Raw genomic sequence first — 16,535 nt, 5'->3', positions numbered from 1 at the left:
CCTGGCAGAAAAGTTGGAGAGTGCTGGGACCACTACCAAGTCAGGCTGCACAGCCCAAGGACGCGAGAGAAAAAGACCTCCTGTGGGGCGGCAAAGCCTAGCGGCGCAGCGAATTCATGATGCTCCTCTAGGGAGAACAGGCCGTTGGAGTTGCCCACCGCCTTGCCCTCAACCGAGATGGCGGTTCTGCGGGCGCTCTAGCCGGCGCCTCTCGGTTTCCCGGATGCCCGGAGGGGGCGGCGGCCTTCCCTCTGGGTCTCTGGAGGCTGCGGCGGCGGCGTCGGTCGCAGCGAACGCGGGTTCCGCCGGAGCTTGTGTGGGTTTGGGTACGAGGAGCGTGAGGGTCTCGGACTCCCCTCCCCGGTGCCGGGCTGCTCGGCGCCTTCCGCAGCCGGGCCCCCGGGCGTCGCCGCCGCCTCGGTCGGAAGCCCTCCGGGCCGCAGCCCGTCGCGGGCCGGCTGTAACCGCGCCTCGGGCCGGACGATGCCCAAGAAGCTGTTGCTGCTGCCCCCGCTCTCCGTGTCCTCGGCCTTCCGCGCCCCGCGAGTCAGCCCCGCCGCACGCCTGGCCATGAACGCCGCCCGCACCGGCTACCGCGTCTTCTCGGCCAACTCCACGGCCGCGTGCACCGAGCTGGCCAAGCGCATCACCGAGTAAGGGTGGGGCGGGGCCGGGCCGGGGGCCGCCGGGCAGCCCTCCCTGCTCCCCTGTCCCTCCAGGCCCCCCGCCCTGCCGCTGGGGAGGGGGTCACAGGTAGCCGACTCCTGCCGTCTGGGGGCTGGACAAACGCTTGGAGGTGACCCAAGGCGTCCCCTCCCCCCGCCCCGCCCGTCCCCCCAATTCTGCAGACTTTCGATGACTTAATGCGTCCCCACCCCCGTTGCTTGGGCCGCTCTTCCTCCTTTCGTCACCTCAGCGCCACTGCCCAGGCCGGTGGGGAGGATTCCGCAACCCCCGGAGCGAGCGCCCTGGAGAGGGGGCTCGGGTCGGTTCCCCGGGTTGGGGGTGACCGGGGAATCTGCCCACCGCCGTCCCAAGCTTCCTCCAGGGGCCGGCAGCCAGGATGTGGTTACGCCCCGAGGACCCGGCGGCAGGTTGGAGGGTTCCCCGGGCGCTCGGTGCCGCCGCGGAAGCCCCGGTGGAGAGGAGCGGGTGGGGGCGTGGGTACGAGGCAGCTCCGGGCGAGCAGATTTGTGGGGGCGCCGACAGAATCGATGGGTCTCCCCGGAGTTTGCACGGCGGCTTTAGGTGGGTCGGCCATCGGAAGGACAGTCGTGGCCTTTGCACCTCCAGCGGCCGCTTCCTCGCTCTCACACTGGGCGGAGACTTGATTTCCCCCAACCTGGTGTGGAAAATAGGGAAGATTCTGCCTGCCGGCAAGAATGTTGTGGGCGTGAGCAACAGGCTGTGCACATACCAAGCGTGCAGGGAGCAGAGGCTCAGGGTGGCCCCCTGACCAGCACCTGCTTGCTAAGGGGCCTTTTTTCTAGTTGGCTGGGGGGTGGGGTGGGGGGGGGAACCCTGGATCCCCAATGTAAAGGGAGAGCTTTCTGAGCCCCAATGTAAAGGAAGAGCTTTCTTTTTTATATTGGTTTTTTTACAGAGAGGAAGGGAGAAGGATAGAGAGTTAGAAACATCGATGAGAGAGAAACATCGATCAGCTGCCTCCTGCACACCCCCCACTGGAGATGTGCCCGCAACCCAGGTACATGCCCTGGACTGGAATCGAACCTGGACTCCTCAGTCCGCAGGCCTGTGCTCTGTCCACTGAGCCACACCGGTCAGGGCAGGAAGAGCTTTCTGAGCCCTCCAGATAAACGCACAGACGGAAGGAATCGCTTGTCAGCTGACATTTGAAGCCATTTTCACATTTTAAGTAGTTTACTCGCACGCTCCTGGGACGTCTCCTGGGTTGGACAAAGGCCCGGTTACATTTTTAAATTCCCGATGGAAATGCAGAATGCTTATCTGCTTTCCAGTCGGAATGTTAAGTGAAAAGAGGGTAAAAAACAATCCTTGTGCAATCGACTGCCGTGTGTCTGTTTCTAACCCCTGACTGTTTGTTTTTGCTTTTTGAGACCAACTAAAACGCTGACTCTGAATAGCAAGCTTGTGTGCGTTCACTCGGGGCCAGGTTCACCCCATGCACCTTGCTGAGAGAGAACGGAAAGTTGGAGGGCACTTTTTGAAATTATTGTTAATCGTCCCCCGAGGATAGGTTTCTATTGATTTTATACTTAAGAAATGTTTTTCTGGATTTCAGAGAGAGGAAGGGAGAGGGAGAGATAGAAACATCCATGGTGAGAGGGAATCGTTGATCAGCTGCCTCCTGCACATGCCCTGATGGGGGACCTTTGGGTGTATGGGAGGATGCTCCAACCGACTGAGCCACCCGGCCAGGGCTGGAGGGCACATTTAAAATGTCACTGTGTTTTGCTTTTTTTGTTTTGATATTAGGTTCTTCCCTGCCTTGGTCCAAAAAGGTTTTAAGTTACTGTGCATAATAAATATTGTAACTACTTCTCTTATCTGTTTCATATGTTGAGTTTCTCAGTAAGACTTTATTTGAACAAAGAGTTTTACTGCTGAGCAAAGCTTGAGGATCATTAAATTGGATTGACCTCTGAGGTTATGATATTTTATTTCCAGGATTCCTTTCGGATCTAAATGTCAAGCAGGGATTTTAAAACATTTTTGATGATGACGTTTATTAAGAAAACAGGTGCACTGCCTTCCCAGGGTTTGTGCAGATGACGTGTGTGTTGTAATGAACCCCTATCCTTCATCCAGCTCCCACACTTGGGTAATCTTGTTTCATCTGCTCCACCTATCCCTCACCTTTTTTGACTAGAGTACTTAATGGTAAAGTACAATACGTATCAAAATTTACCATCTTAGCCATTTTATTTAATTATTTATTTTTTAAAATGTATTTTTATTGATTACAGAGAGGAAGGGAGAGGGAGAGAGAAACATCAGTGATGAGAGAGTATCATTGATCGGCTGCCTCCTGCCCACCCCTTACTGGGGATCAAGCCCGCAACCCAATCATGTGCCCTTGGCTGAAACTGAACCCAGGACCTTCCAGTCGGTGGTCCAAGGCTCTGTCCACTGAGCCAGACCAGCCAGGGCCATCTCAGCCATTTTGAAGTGTACTGCTCAGTGGCATTAGGACATTCACTCTGTTGTGCAACCATCCCCACCGGCCATCTCCGGAACTCATCTTCCCAGGCTGAAACTCTGACCCCTAGAAGCACTCGCTCCTCATCCCCCCTCTCCCAGCCCCTGCAACCTCTGTTCTACTTCTGTGCCTGGGAATTGCCTCTTCTGGTACACCTGTAAACAGAATCATGCAGGATCTGTCTTTCCGTGTCTGACTTGTCTTTTAATTCTTCAAGCTTCATCCGTGCTGTAGCCTGTAACAATGTAACGGAATTTCACTCCTTATTCAGGCTAACAATCTGCCTGGCGTGTGGTTAAGCAGATTCCAAGCTTACATCAGGTCAGTGCGCTCATGGAATGGTGACGCTAACCGCTGACCACAACAGCGACACAAAAATCCACCATTAGCTCCTACTATCGCCCCGCGGCACCCTTGTTCCTGTTCCCGATTGTCTCAAAAAGGGCTTTTCGTACTTGATTTGTTCTCATCAGGGTCCAGGCAGGATTCGCTCTGCCTTTGGTTAATGGCTCTGAGGTCTGCGTGCCTTTGACCGTGGAGACATTAACCTTTGGCTTGTGGTTTGGGAGTTACTGCTAGTAGCCAAGTCCTTGTTTGGGAGTGATTTTCCGGGACAATTACTGCTCATAAAACTGTGAGCTGTGGGCTGGCTCCAGTAGAGACTGCCCGCTTTTAGTGCTCCACGCATTACACTTTCTCATGGTTCCTGGCAGAGAAAACCGGACTCGTTTCAGCCTGTCTGTGACACGTGCACGCGAGCTGGAGTGTTTTGGGTGGAGCACTCTTTAATTGCCTTTCCCTTTCCCCATAGGCGTCTTGGTGCTGAACTGGGGAAGTCGGTGGTATATCAAGAGACCAATGGAGGTAAAGTTACTCTTATTTCTGAAGCGTCCTCTGTCCTCTGAACCATGCTTTCATTGGCCGGCGTGTATTTGAAGGCAGACATTACTCATGTTTAACACAGAAACATTTTCCTCTAACGTTAGAGGGATAAGTCATCATTCTGTACTTCCCTTTAAATCTCGACTCCTTTGTTCTCCTTAAAGCGTCCTTTCCTCTTTTTCCAAGATAATGCAAGTGTCCTGTCACGTGGGATGAAAAAGGGGAGCTGTAGACGGTTTTCTCTGCTACGGTGGGCTGTGCGGGTGATGCTCCCCGCGTTTATCTGCCCATGGGGCCATCGGCAGCAGCATGAGCCACCTGGGCGGCAGCCTGTAGATGCCGGTCAAGGGCACGTACCTCGGTTGCAGGCTCCTCCCGGGCTTGGGCCCTGGTCGGGCTCCTGCAGGAGGCAGCCACATGCTGTGTTTCTCTCGCATCGATATTTCTCTCTGTCCCTCCCTCTCTCTTCCACTCTCTCTCTCTCTTAAAAAAAATCATTGGAAAAATACTCTTGGGTGAGGGTTAAAAAAACCACAGCAATCTGGTTCTAGGTGATGGTGACATTAAAAACTCTATTCTTTTCACCGCTCAGTTTTTCTCTCAGGTGTCTTGCAGACTTTCACTTAGGCCCGCTACTTGTTTCCTGCCCTCTGGGTTTCCCTGGGGACCCTTACATGACGTGATCGTGTAGAGGTCACGTTGCCGGTGGCCAGTGTCCTAGGAATGCTGCCTCGTAAATCTTCTGGCGGGCGTGGACTTCTGGTTAAGGTGCCCTTGGTCCTTGCAAAGGCAACTTCGTATCCAGTGATTTCGGATTCTTTTTTAAAGTGAAGGCCTGGCTTCATGGTTCCACGCTTCCTTTTCTCTTCCTGAGCTCTAATTATCTGTGGTATGAGGAGTGCTTTTCTTAAAGCTACAGGGCATTTTTATTTTTCAGAAACAAGAGTTGAAATAAAAGAATCTGTTCGAGGCCAAGACGTTTTCATTATACAGACAATACCCAGGTAAGAGTTAGCACTGCTTCCACACAATTCATTGTCGTTGCCTATGAACAACAATTTCGTGTTCTTGAAATGATAAATGTGTTTGCATGTTAAACAGTTTTCCTGAGTTTTCTGAGCCATTCTAGCAAATTCATAACCTGAGGAGAGGGTCATGGGAGCCTCTGATTGATAGCAGGTGGGGGTGGGTGATGGGGGCAGTCTCGTTGGTCTGAGCCGCTAGCCTGTGGGAGCTGGTGCTGTCCTCCCGGCAGATAGTGTCAGAAATAGAAGCCTTTCAGGACTCCCAGCTGTTGTCCGCTGGTAGATGCCTGTAACCCCCGTCTGGGCAGCTTATGTGAAATCGCTGTGGTCGAGATCCTTGCCAGGGGCGAATCGATGAAATTAATCCCCAAACACAAACCTGCGCTGTTTCAGAGATGTGAACACCGCTGTGATGGAGCTGCTGATCATGGCTTACGCGCTGAAGACCGCCTGCGCCAGGAACATTATCGGGGTCATCCCCTACTTCCCCTACAGCAAGCAGAGCAAGATGAGGAAGAGAGGCTCCATCGTGTGCAAGCTCCTGGCGTCCATGCTGGCGAAAGCGGGTGAGTTGGGGTTCCTCCCGACCTGAGACTAGCCCGTGCCGCCCTCCTGGAGAGGGGGGACCCATTTTCTCCCCTTGTTTCCTGTGCTCAGTGCTGGTGAGGGGCAGGTGAGCTGAGGCAGGAATTCCCACCTTTTCCAATGTCACTCTGAGGCAGGGATGGCGAACCTTTTGAGCTCGGCGTGTCAGCATTTTGAAAAACCCTAACTTAACTCTGGTGCCGTGTCACATATAGAAATTTTTGATATTTGCAACCATAGTAAAACAAAGACATATATATATATATATTTTAAATGCTTTTTATTGATTTTTCACAGAGAGGAAGGAAGAGGGATAGAGAATTAGAAACATTGATGAGAGAGAAACTTAGATCAGCTGCCTCCTGCACACCCCGCACTGGGGATGTGCCCGCAACCAAGGTACATGCCCTTGACCGGGATCGAACCTGGGACCTTGCAGTCCGCAGGCTGAGGCTCTATCCACTGAGCCAAACCAGTTAGGGCAAGACTTATATTTTTGATATTTATTTTATATATTTAAATGCCATTTAACAAAGAAAAATCAACCAAAAAAATGACACGCGTGCCATAGGTTCGCCATCACTGCTCTAAGGCTTGGAGTGACATTGTCTGTTTCACTGTTTCCCACTCTTCTCTGATCTTGGCCTTTGACATCGTTCTGTCGTCTTCCTTCACGTTTCATCTTACCTTCATCACATTTTAACTGGAATCTGGCACTCCTGACCTTCTGAGTTTCAGGTCTAGATTTCTGTATTTGCCTTTTTGCTGAGTTTTATTTATGTACATAATATTAAACAGGGCTTTTCTTTTGCTACTTCTTCAGCTTATGTACTCCTCTGTTCCCTTCCAGTGTCTTTCTGTATAGCAGCTCCTTTTCTTTGCTTGTATTCTAATGTGTTTTTGTAGCAGTGACATACTAGCTGGCCTTTGAATCAAATGTAATAGCACTTTACAATGATGGGAATTTTATTTGCGTGATGTTTATTTAAAACTCTAACAAAAGAAAAAAAATTGAACAGATTTGAGTCCTCTGAAGCATACATCTCTTTTTTAGCCCTGTTGATATATCAGTCTGTCTTCATTATTTTTCTATAAGAATATTTCATGGCCCGTTCTTTTATGACAGATAGAAATTGTTCTACATCCTTCAGTATCTTATCTTTATATTACATGATTTCTTTTTTTTTTAAATATGTACATTACTTTATTTTTGCTTTCTTATTCCTTTTGCCTTAGCCACAGTCTTTTCGCATTTCTTCCTAAACTTTTTAATCAAGGCCTTACTATTTTTACATCAAATCTTGCTTCAGTATTTATTAATTTCATCTTCATATTTTTACTTCTACCTGAGTTTTCTTTTCTTGTTTTTGAGGACCAAGCTAATAGTAATGGCAGCAGAGGAGAGCACTTCTCCCAGCTTCAAGGCTTTGTCTTTGTGGAAGGTTAGAGACGCCTTCACAGGCGGTTGCGCACATTTTTTAGAAAGAAAGGAAGGGAGAGGGAGAGAGAGATAGAAACATTAATGATGAGAGAGAATCATTGATTGGCTGCCTCCTGCACGCCCCCTACTGGGGATTTTGCAACCCAAGCATGTGCCCTGACCAGGAATCGAACTGGGGACCTCTTAGTGCCCAGGTCAGTGCTCAACCACTGAGCCACACTGGCCAGGCTGGGCACATTCTTTAGTTCGTTAGGTTTTGTTAAGGTTGCAGATAAAGTCTATAAGTCATGTACTTGTTAACAGTACCCCCGGCCTCCAATCTTTTGTTAGGAAACAGGAGTTGGGCGTCTAGTGTGTGTCCCCTGTAGTCATTAACTTGCAGGGGTGAACTTGTAATTCTTTGTTTTAAAATTTCAGGTTTAACTCACATTATCACTATGGATCTTCACCAAAAGGAAATTCAAGGCTTTTTCAGCTTTCCCGTGGACAACCTTAGAGCCTCACCTTTCCTGCTTCAGTATATCCAGGAAGAAGTGAGGAGCCGCCGCAGACACCCTGTCCTCCCTGTAGTTGCTCTCTGGTGTCCCCTTTCCCCACCGAGAGGCGCGCGCGCCCTCTCCCTTAGTCTCGATCCTGAGCAGCCAGACAGGGTCAGCACTTAGGCATGGAGGGTCATAGAGTTCAGAGACTAAATCTGGATTTCCTTCTAAGTATCTTTAGCAATTGGCTTATGTGTTCTTAAACGAAGGTTTTAAGAATTAATTACTTTTTTTCCTTCTTGATGTAACAGTACTTTTGCAATGACGTTAATAAGTGTTAAAATTCTAAAATGTGTGAATGAGATTCTAGCATATGTGATTGCTAGTGTGGATTGTTGTTATAAGAGGAAAGGATGTAATACCAGCCTCCAGGTATAACTTTTCAGTATTTTCTCATTTTTCCTCCAAATCTAGATTCCGAATTACAGAAATGCAGTCATTGTAGCTAAGTCTCCTGATGCTGCAAAAAGGTAACTCCTCCAGATACTGACACAAGCCCTGGGGGTGCTCTCTGAAGTCAGAGTGAGCTGCTTGGGGATCAGGGGCTGTCCTGTCGCAGCCGTGGAAGCTCATTGGCCTGGACTCGCGCCACATCTCTGATAATGAAGTGCTTCCTTCACACTCTTAGGGAAAGGAAGGCAGAAGGGCTGTGAGCAGGCAGGGGTTATTGTTTTTTAAATATGTTTTTACTAGAGGCCTGTTGCACGAAAAGATTCATGCAATAGGCCTGGGTCCCGGGTGCCGGAGGAAAACCGGTGCCACTCTGGCCGGAGCTGCCTTCACAGCCCTCGCTGCTCCGGCCAGAGACGCCTTCAGTCTTCGCTCCACCGCTTCGCGGCTACATATGCAAATTAACTGCCATCTTTGTTGGCGGTTAATTTGCATATCTTGCTGATTAGCCGATGGGAGGTGTAGCGAAGGTACGGTCAATTTCAATCTTTGCCTATTATTAGATAGGATTGATTTAGAGAGGAAGGGAGAGGGAGAGAGAAACATCAATGATGAGAATCATTGATCAGCTGCCTCCTGCACGCCCCTGACTGGGGATGGAGCCCGCAGCCCAGGCATGTGCTCTGACTGGGAATCGAACCGTGACCTTCTGGTTCGTAGGTCAACACTTAACCACTGAGCCATGCTGGCGGGGCAGCAGTGATTTTTTTTTAATATATTTTTTATTTTTTTACAGAGAGGAAGAGAGGGATAGAGAGCTAGAAACATCAATAAGAGAGAAACATCGATCAGCTGCCTCCTGCACAACCCTCACTGGGGATGTGCCTGCAATCAAGGTACATGCCCTTGACCGGAATCAAACCTGGGACCCTTCAGTCCGCAGGCCAACGCTCTATCCACTGAGCCAAACCCGTCAGGGCAGCAGTGATTTTTAAGAGACCTTTTTCAACAAAGTGTTTCCTTCTGAAGAAGAGTTAGGTTATTGGACAAAGGCTAGAACCAAAATGATCTAGAAGCAGATATTCGTCCACATCTCGGCTCACAGGCCTCTGGAGGCTTTTACTCTTTGGCCTGGGCCCACATTCTGGTTTGTATAAATAATTCCTGTGTGTCCCTAAGAGATGGAATGTTCCTTTCATTTTGTGATTAATAGAACGATGGAATAGTGATGCGTGGGTTTTCTTCCCAGAAGTCCCCACCTCCCTTGTCTCTCTCTCAGGGCCCAGTCGTATGCTGAGAGGCTCCGCCTGGGCTTGGCTGTGATCCACGGCGAGGCTCAGTGCACCGAGCTGGACATGGACGACGGCCGCCACTCTCCCCCGATGGTCAAAAACGCCACGGTGCACCCCGGCCTGGAGCTGCCGTGTAAGACTAGCTCTGTTTCTTACTTTGTTTGGAAACTGAAGAGAGTCTTGGATGACATGAATGGCTAGGAATTAATACTGATGTGGACTTGCCGTCTTGGTATTCTTAAACACCTATGGTAATGGTTTTGCATTGATTGCGCCTTTTGTGAAAGGAGATTGTTGTACACATTTGCGGCTGTGTAAGACAATTGCGAGAGGGTGAGATCATTTTAGCTTTAGTAGAAAAGTTGTATGTGTGACGCTCTGAAGCCTAAGCTTTCTATCTTGGGCAATGGGCGATGGCCACGCTGGTCAGATACCAGGCTTTGGTGATCGGGCGCGTTCGCCCCGAGTTAGTAATAGAGCTGATGACCTGGTGACTGACAGACTGTAACTGACCAAGCAGAGTGGAGGTGTGTGTTTCCATGGAACTTTCGAGTGGCAATAACCAGCATTCTCAACTGGAAGGTGTATTATGCTTCTTATATCTGAGGAAGGAGTTTATTTCTTTTAAAAATGTGTATCCATTCGCCATGCCTCCGAAACAGACAGACATTAGCAGGTGGGTGTAGTAGAGCCTCACACCCAGGTTATTTCAGACAGGCTCCTGTCTGAGGCGTCAGCATTCTAATGTTTACAATGACCAGACTCAGGACACTAACCTCGTTTTCATTCTATTGTCCAATCTTCAGACCTTCCTCAGATTTTGTCAGTCGTCCAACCAATGTCCTTTAGGACAAAAGAGAACGTCGTTTTCTGGACTAGAGCCCAGTAGAAGGTGACATGCTGCACTCAGTCTCCGTTCGTCTAGAACGCACCTCTGTTCTGGTCTCTCGTGACCTTGATTCTCTGAAGAGCACAGGCCAGGTGCTCGGTAGATATTCCTTAATTGGGTGTGTTGTTGCCCCGTGACTAGTTGTTCCTGTGGTTGTTGACAAATGGTGATCTTCCCAGTTCCCCTTCTCCCTCCTGGTTCATTCCTTTGTATCGTATGGATTCATAGAGTCCTACTTTATTCAGTGTGTTACAGTCTAATTCATTGCTACTATTTTTTTTTAAGAATGTTTTCATTTTATTTTTTGTTAATCCTCACCCAAGGATATTTTTCCACTGATTTTTAGAGAGAGTGGAAGGGAGGGGGAGAGAGAGAAAGATAAACATCTTTGTGAGAGAGGCACATTGATTGGTTGCCTCCTGCACGCGCTCCAACCAGGGCCGATATGGAGCCTGCAACCAAGGTATGTGCCTTTGACTGGAATTGAACCCAGCACCCTTCAGTCTGTGGGTCAACGCTCTATCCACTACCAGTGGCTCTCCACCTTCTGGCCCTTTAAATACAGTTCCTCATGTTGTGACCCAACCAAAATTATTTTCGTGGCTACTTCATAACTGTGATGTTGCTACTGTTATGAATTGTCATGTAAATATCTGATATGCAGGAAGTTCTTAGGCGACCCCTGTGAAAGGGTCGTTTGACCACCAAAGGGGTCTCGACCCACAGGTTGAGAACCGCTGCAAGCCAAACCGGCCAGGGCGGAGAGCAGAACCTTAATCATAGGGTAATGGAAGCACCCTCTATCCCCTGTCTTCACAGTGCATTACTTTTACTGAAATTTTAATTTAAAAAAAAAAATTTGTTTTTAATTTTTTGATTTCAGAGAGGAAGGGAGAGACAGAGAGAGACATAGAAACACCAGTGATGAGAGAGAATCATTGATCGGCTGCCTCCTGCACGCCCCACACTGGGGATCGAGCCTGCAGCCAGGCATGTGCTCTGACTGGAAATCGAACCGTGACCTTCTGGTTCATAGGTCGACGCTCACCCACTGAGCCGCGCGGCCGGGCTGGGATTTTAAATGCTTGGTGTTTATTTTCGGGGCAAGCTGTGGGGAAATGGGGCTGTTTTCTAAGCCTGCGGGCGCTGGTTTTTCTGCGGACCCTGCAGAAAAGCTTGTCTCCGTTTATAGGAGACCTCAGTTATGTGCCAGCTTAGCTCGTTATGAGCAAGGAGTGGGCATCTGGGGAGCCAGGCTGCTTTTCAAAGCCCCGGGAAGCTCAGCCGTCCTCGCTGAGCTCTTCCTCGTTGCAGACGGACCGGTGCTGGGGGAGAGGCGGGTCAGCCACGAACAGAGCGCCGCGGCCGGCTTTCTGCCTCCGGCTGGAGCTGGTTCTCCGTTGATATTTGATGAGGGATCCTGGCTCGCAACCTTTTCCTTTTTTCAGTCAAGAAAAGGGCCCACCTCTCTTGAAGGGGCGCTAGGATTCATTAAGGACAGGGTTTGAGGAAGCCTTTCCTAAGGGTGACCTGTTTTCTTCCCTTGGGTGGGGTGTATATACAGAGCCTTTCTCTGTCCAAATGCAAGGCGCTGCCCTGTGTCTGGGAGGGGGAAGCCGGAAGCGCCTGAAATTGGCCAGTAAAATAGTGCTGAATGCAGCTCGGCTAGTTTGCTGGAGAAAGGCACACCCCTGTTCGTTGAGGTTTGCGGTGCCCATAGGAGGGATCAGCTAAGCGGGGCTGGTAACTACCAAATGGCTGGTGACTACTAAACGGCATAATCGCCCTGAATCTCCTTCTCCCCCTCCCACTACGAGCTTAAGAAATGTCTCAGAATCGTAAAGCGCTTTCTAAAGCGGAGGGTCCCGGCCTGTCCTTGCAACACACATTTCTCCTCCCGGGGACTCGCTCCGTCCGCCGTTTGCTCTGTGCACCGACGGCCTTTCCAGGGGGCGTTTCGCAGCGCGATACGAAGCCTCTCTGAGGACTGATGACACCCGGAAACGGGGGACTCGGACGCATTGTCCTCAGGTTCCGGACTTTCAGGAAAGTGTGTCATCGTGTTAATAAGGTCACACTGTCCAGTGGAAGTCCCCTTGGAAGAAACGAGCGCCAGCTCTTGCCGGCGGCCTTTCCCGGGGTCTCTGGGAGGGGCGTTCGTTTCTCATTCCTCGCCGTCTCGGGGCGTTTCCCGGGAGCGGCGGGCGCTGCTGGCTCTTCTCGCCTGCGGCTCCGGCCACACCTGTGCCAGCCACACCTGTGCCAGCCGGACGGTGGCTGCCGGGCTCACGTGGCTAGTCTCAGCTGGGAAGTGCTGTGTAATATGCACACCAGATTCCGAAGACAGTATGAAAACCATGTATGTAAAACATTTCTAATAAATTTGCATATTGCTTACATACTGAAATAATATTTTGGCTGTATTGGGTAAAATCTATTCATTTCACCTATGTGATTGTACTTTTTTTTTTTAATATATTTTATTGATTTTTTTTACAGAGTGGAAGGGAGAGAGATAGTTAGAAACATCGATGAGAGAGAAACATCGATCAGCTGCCTCCTGCCCACCCCCTACTGGGGATGTGCCCGCAACCCAGGTACATTCCCTTGACCAGAATTGAACCTGGGACCCTTCAGTCCGCAGGCTGACGCTCTATCCACTGAGCCAAACCAGTTTCGGCTGATTTTACTTTTTAATGTGGCTACTAGGAAATGTAAAATTATATGTCTCACTGTTTCTTTTCTTTTTAAATTTTTTTTATTGATTTCAGAGAGGAAGGGAGAGGACAAGAGAGATGGAAACATCAGTGATGAGAGAGAATCATTGATTGGCTCCCTCCTGCGTGCCCCTCACTGGGAAGCGAGCCCGCAACCCGGGCCTGTGCCCTGACTGAGAATCAAACCATGACCTCCTGGTTCATAGGTTGATGCTCAACCACTGAGCCACGCCAGGGGGCTCATCGTCTGTTTCTATCGGACAGCGTGCTCTAGACAGGCTGTTTCTGAGAGACCCCTGGCTCCTTGAAGAGGAATCTGCTTTCTTTTTTTTTGGTCTACAGTGGTTTTGCCACCACTTCCAGAGGGTGAGATTGGCTGTGATCACAGTTACTTAGTGATGCATGACTAACTGGGTCTTGTGATTTGTGTCGTTTTGCTAGTGATGATGGCCAAAGAGAAGCCACCGATCACCGTGGTCGGAGACGTTGGCGGGAGGATCGCCATCATAGTGGTATGTCCGTGCGTCTCCTGGGCGGAGCGGGCACCTCCGGCTTTCAGTAGCTTGTTTCACTTTGGGTTGTATTTCCAGTAACGATGATGGACTTAAATGGATCCGTCTTTCCTTTCTCACCCAAACCCCTTAGGATAAGTAGAGATTTTTATGTAGATGAACAGGGATTATTATAACCAACAGCTGTAAGGAGAGCTTGGTAACTCCCATAAGAAAGTTCACCCCCATAAGTGACGTTTGTCTTAAACTGTAGGTCCCATCCAAGCAGCTAACACCCTCCACCTTAAGCTTTAGGGCGGAGAGGTGAACTAGGAGGAGCCGTTCCATTTTTTAAAAATATATATTTGTATTGATTTCAGAGAGGAAGGGAGAGGGAGATAGAAACATCAATGAGAGAATCATTGATTGGCCGCCCCCTGCGACCAATGGGATCGAGCCTGCGACCTGGGCACATGCCCTGACTGGGAATTGAATTGTGACCTCCTGGTTCGTACATAGGTTGATGCTCAGCCACTGAGCCATGCCAGCCGGGCAGAGCTGTTCCATTTTTACTAGAGAGCAAGTGTTCTATGTGCTCCCAGCTCTAAATGCCTTTGCTGGGCCAGAGGATGGTCCTTCGCAGTGGCTCACTTTCTGTTGTGGGGGCCCCCTGCCCCCCGTTTAACTTTCTCAGGAAAGTGCATGGGGCACTGGCTGTGTAGGTTGATCTGACATTTGACACTGGAAGTGAGCCCGAGGGGTCATAAACTCCGGCTGTATATGCCACATGTGCCTGGAAGGCGTTGCTCTCTGCACCGACAGCCACGCAGAGTGCAGTCCGCGAAGCCCTGCTGCCGTTGCTGGGTGTGCGGCTCTGACCGGGCGGGTGGCTCTGCTGTGACTCGCGTCATCTGCAGCGGGGGCAGGGAACGGCAGAGTGCGCTCCCAGGCGGCCCCGGGACCTCCTCCCCCCATCTCTTCTCAGGACGACATCATTGATGACGTGGAAAGTTTCGTGGCTGCTGCAGAGATCCTGAAGGAGAGAGGCGCCTACAAGATCTACGTCATGGCCACGCACGGCATCCTGTCCGCGGAGGCCCCCCGCCTGATCGAGGAGTCCTCCATCGACGAGGTCTGTCTGTCTGCGCGGCTCGAACACTTAGCTCAGGCCAGGCCTGCTGCCTTTTCTGTGCGTAATGGAGGGACTCGCTCGGTGTTGCCAACCCTCCCCAGGAGCCTGTCCTGGCAGCGTCTGTGTACGTCAGTGTAATTCGTGCTTCCACATGGTTGATGCCCGACGAGCATTTCTCTTGGCCCAGCGCAGGGCCTCACCCTGTCACTTCTGCACACCAGCCCGTGGCGCTCAGAATCTCACGTTCTGACCACAAAACCTCTCCCTGGGAAGTTGCTTAGTCCAGTTTGTAGAAACCAGACTCGGCAGAGTAAGGTTCTGTGGGTTGGGACGGGCTGGGGCTACTCAATGGATAAACTTTTCCGAGTGACCACGGGGGGCACGGCAGTTACAATGCTTGTTTTCCGCGTTGCCGTGACAGGTGGTGGTGACCAACACCGTCCCTCACGAGGTGCAGAAGCTGCAGTGCCCCAAGATCAAGACGGTGGACATCAGCCTCATTCTCTCCGAAGCCATCCGCAGGATCCACAACGGGGAGTCCATGGCCTACCTCTTCCGGAACATCACTGTGGACGACTAGCTCTCCGGTGGCCTTGGCCTGGGCCTGGGGCTCCTGAGCAAAGCAGTGCCCTCATTATGTACCCGGTGTTTCCTTTCAAGGGAGCCAGTTCGCCTCCCGTCAGGCTGGTCGGTGGGAAGCATTAAAATCGTCGAGAGGGAGACAAAGCTCCTGGATAAATGGCCTTCACTGTGTGCCCTCACACCCTGTCCCTAAAGGAAAGCACGGCACTTTCCTGAGAACCAGAAAGCCTTATGGTGCTGACAGGACCTGCCGCAGGCAGTGTTAACTCTAGAACATTCGTCCAGTTGTTTCAGCCGCAGGGAAGTGCGTGTGCATGTCCAGCCTGGGGAGGGAAGCCAATTCTCCTCCAATTGTCCTCGCCTTCGGCAACCGCAGGTGAACCTTCTGGAGAGAATTGCGTTTTCCTCGGAGAAACGGCTGTGTCTGCAGCCAGTGGGCAATCGGGCGGCGTTGTGTTGCTCCCCAGCAAGGACGCAGGTCAGAGAGCAGCGCCCTCTCTGGGTGTGCGCCTTGCGCCTCAGTTGCAAATGAAAGGCTCTTCACGCCATGGCACAGCCACGCACTGTCGTGCCCCCTGGTGACTAACTTGGTCCAGACTCCGCAGGAGACGAGGGATACAGTAAAGGGGTGGGGTCCGTGGGGTCCCAGTCCCAGGCCGCAGCCTTCGAAGGTCCTGTCCTTCCTACCCGTTGGGGTGAGATCCTCGTTGAGTAATAGGGTTAAGATCTAAATTTGTAAAACAACTAATTGTACGTTTCCCAGTTGGAGGTGAATCACTTATTGGATCACTTAGGACTGCACTTGCCTTTCTACCCAGCATGTAAACTTACACAGTCAGAACCCTGACCTCCTCCCGTTTGTCGAGGGGACCTTGCTGCCGTCTGGTCTAGTCCGGTCAGGCCGAGTGCAGTGATGGGAAGGAGGGTGTCTGCCCGGCTGGGACCCGGAATTGCTTATTGGGTCTGGTAGTTCCTCGGAGACAATAAAGGCCACTTTGCACATTTTGTACAGTTGTGTTTCTCTGCAGGGAAGTTTTGTTGACTTTTAAAAATATATGTACATTTTTGCCCTGACCGGTTTGGCTCAGTGGATAGAGCGTCGGCCTGCGGACTCAAGGGTCCCAGGTTCGATTCCGGTCAAGGGCATGTACCTTGGTTGCGGGCACATCCCCAGTAAGGAGCGTGCAGGAGGCAGCTGATCGATGTTTCTCTCTCATTGGTGTTTCTGGCTCTATCCCTCTCCCTTCCTCTCTGTAAAAAATCAATAAAATATATTTAAAATATATATATATGTACATTTTTATTATTTCAGAGAGGAAGGGAGAGGGAGAGAGAGAAACATCAATGATGAAAGAAAATCATTGCTCGGCTGCCTCCTGGACATCCCCC

General features: G+C 50.7%; 1 protein-coding gene across 1 annotated transcript; it reads left to right on the top strand.

Moving 5' to 3' along the window:
- The first annotated feature begins 231 nt into the window (after window positions 1-231).
- On the top strand, window positions 232-16,151 carry PRPSAP1 (phosphoribosyl pyrophosphate synthetase associated protein 1). Its single transcript, XM_081110329.1, has 10 exons — window positions 232-653; window positions 3,993-4,045; window positions 5,001-5,067; window positions 5,482-5,654; window positions 7,532-7,647; window positions 8,068-8,123; window positions 9,323-9,468; window positions 13,383-13,453; window positions 14,418-14,564; window positions 14,986-16,151. Exons 1-10 carry the CDS (start codon window positions 484-486, stop codon window positions 15,142-15,144), a joined length of 1,158 nt encoding a protein of 385 aa, XP_080966455.1. The 5' UTR covers window positions 232-483; the 3' UTR covers window positions 15,145-16,151.
- The last annotated feature ends 384 nt before the right edge of the window (window positions 16,152-16,535 follow it).

Source organism: Myotis nattereri (assembly GCF_964212035.1).
Source record: "Myotis nattereri genome assembly, chromosome: 16".
Classification (NCBI taxonomy): Eukaryota; Metazoa; Chordata; class Mammalia; order Chiroptera; family Vespertilionidae; genus Myotis; species Myotis nattereri.
The sequence above is the reverse complement of the archived record's forward strand: the minus strand, read 5'-3'. Positions and strand labels throughout refer to the sequence as shown.

Excerpts from the sequence above, each read along its gene's own strand:
- PRPSAP1 (XM_081110329.1), top strand. The coding sequence starts at position 484 with ATGCCCAAGAAGCTGTTGCTGCTGCCCCCGCTCTCCGTGTCCTCGGCC. Across the intron at positions 654-3,992 it reads CTGGCCAAGCGCATCACCGA|GCGTCTTGGTGCTGAACTGG; the intron begins GTAAGGGTGGGG and ends CTTTCCCCATAG. Across the intron at positions 8,124-9,322 it reads TCTCCTGATGCTGCAAAAAG|GGCCCAGTCGTATGCTGAGA; the intron begins GTAACTCCTCCA and ends TCTCTCTCTCAG.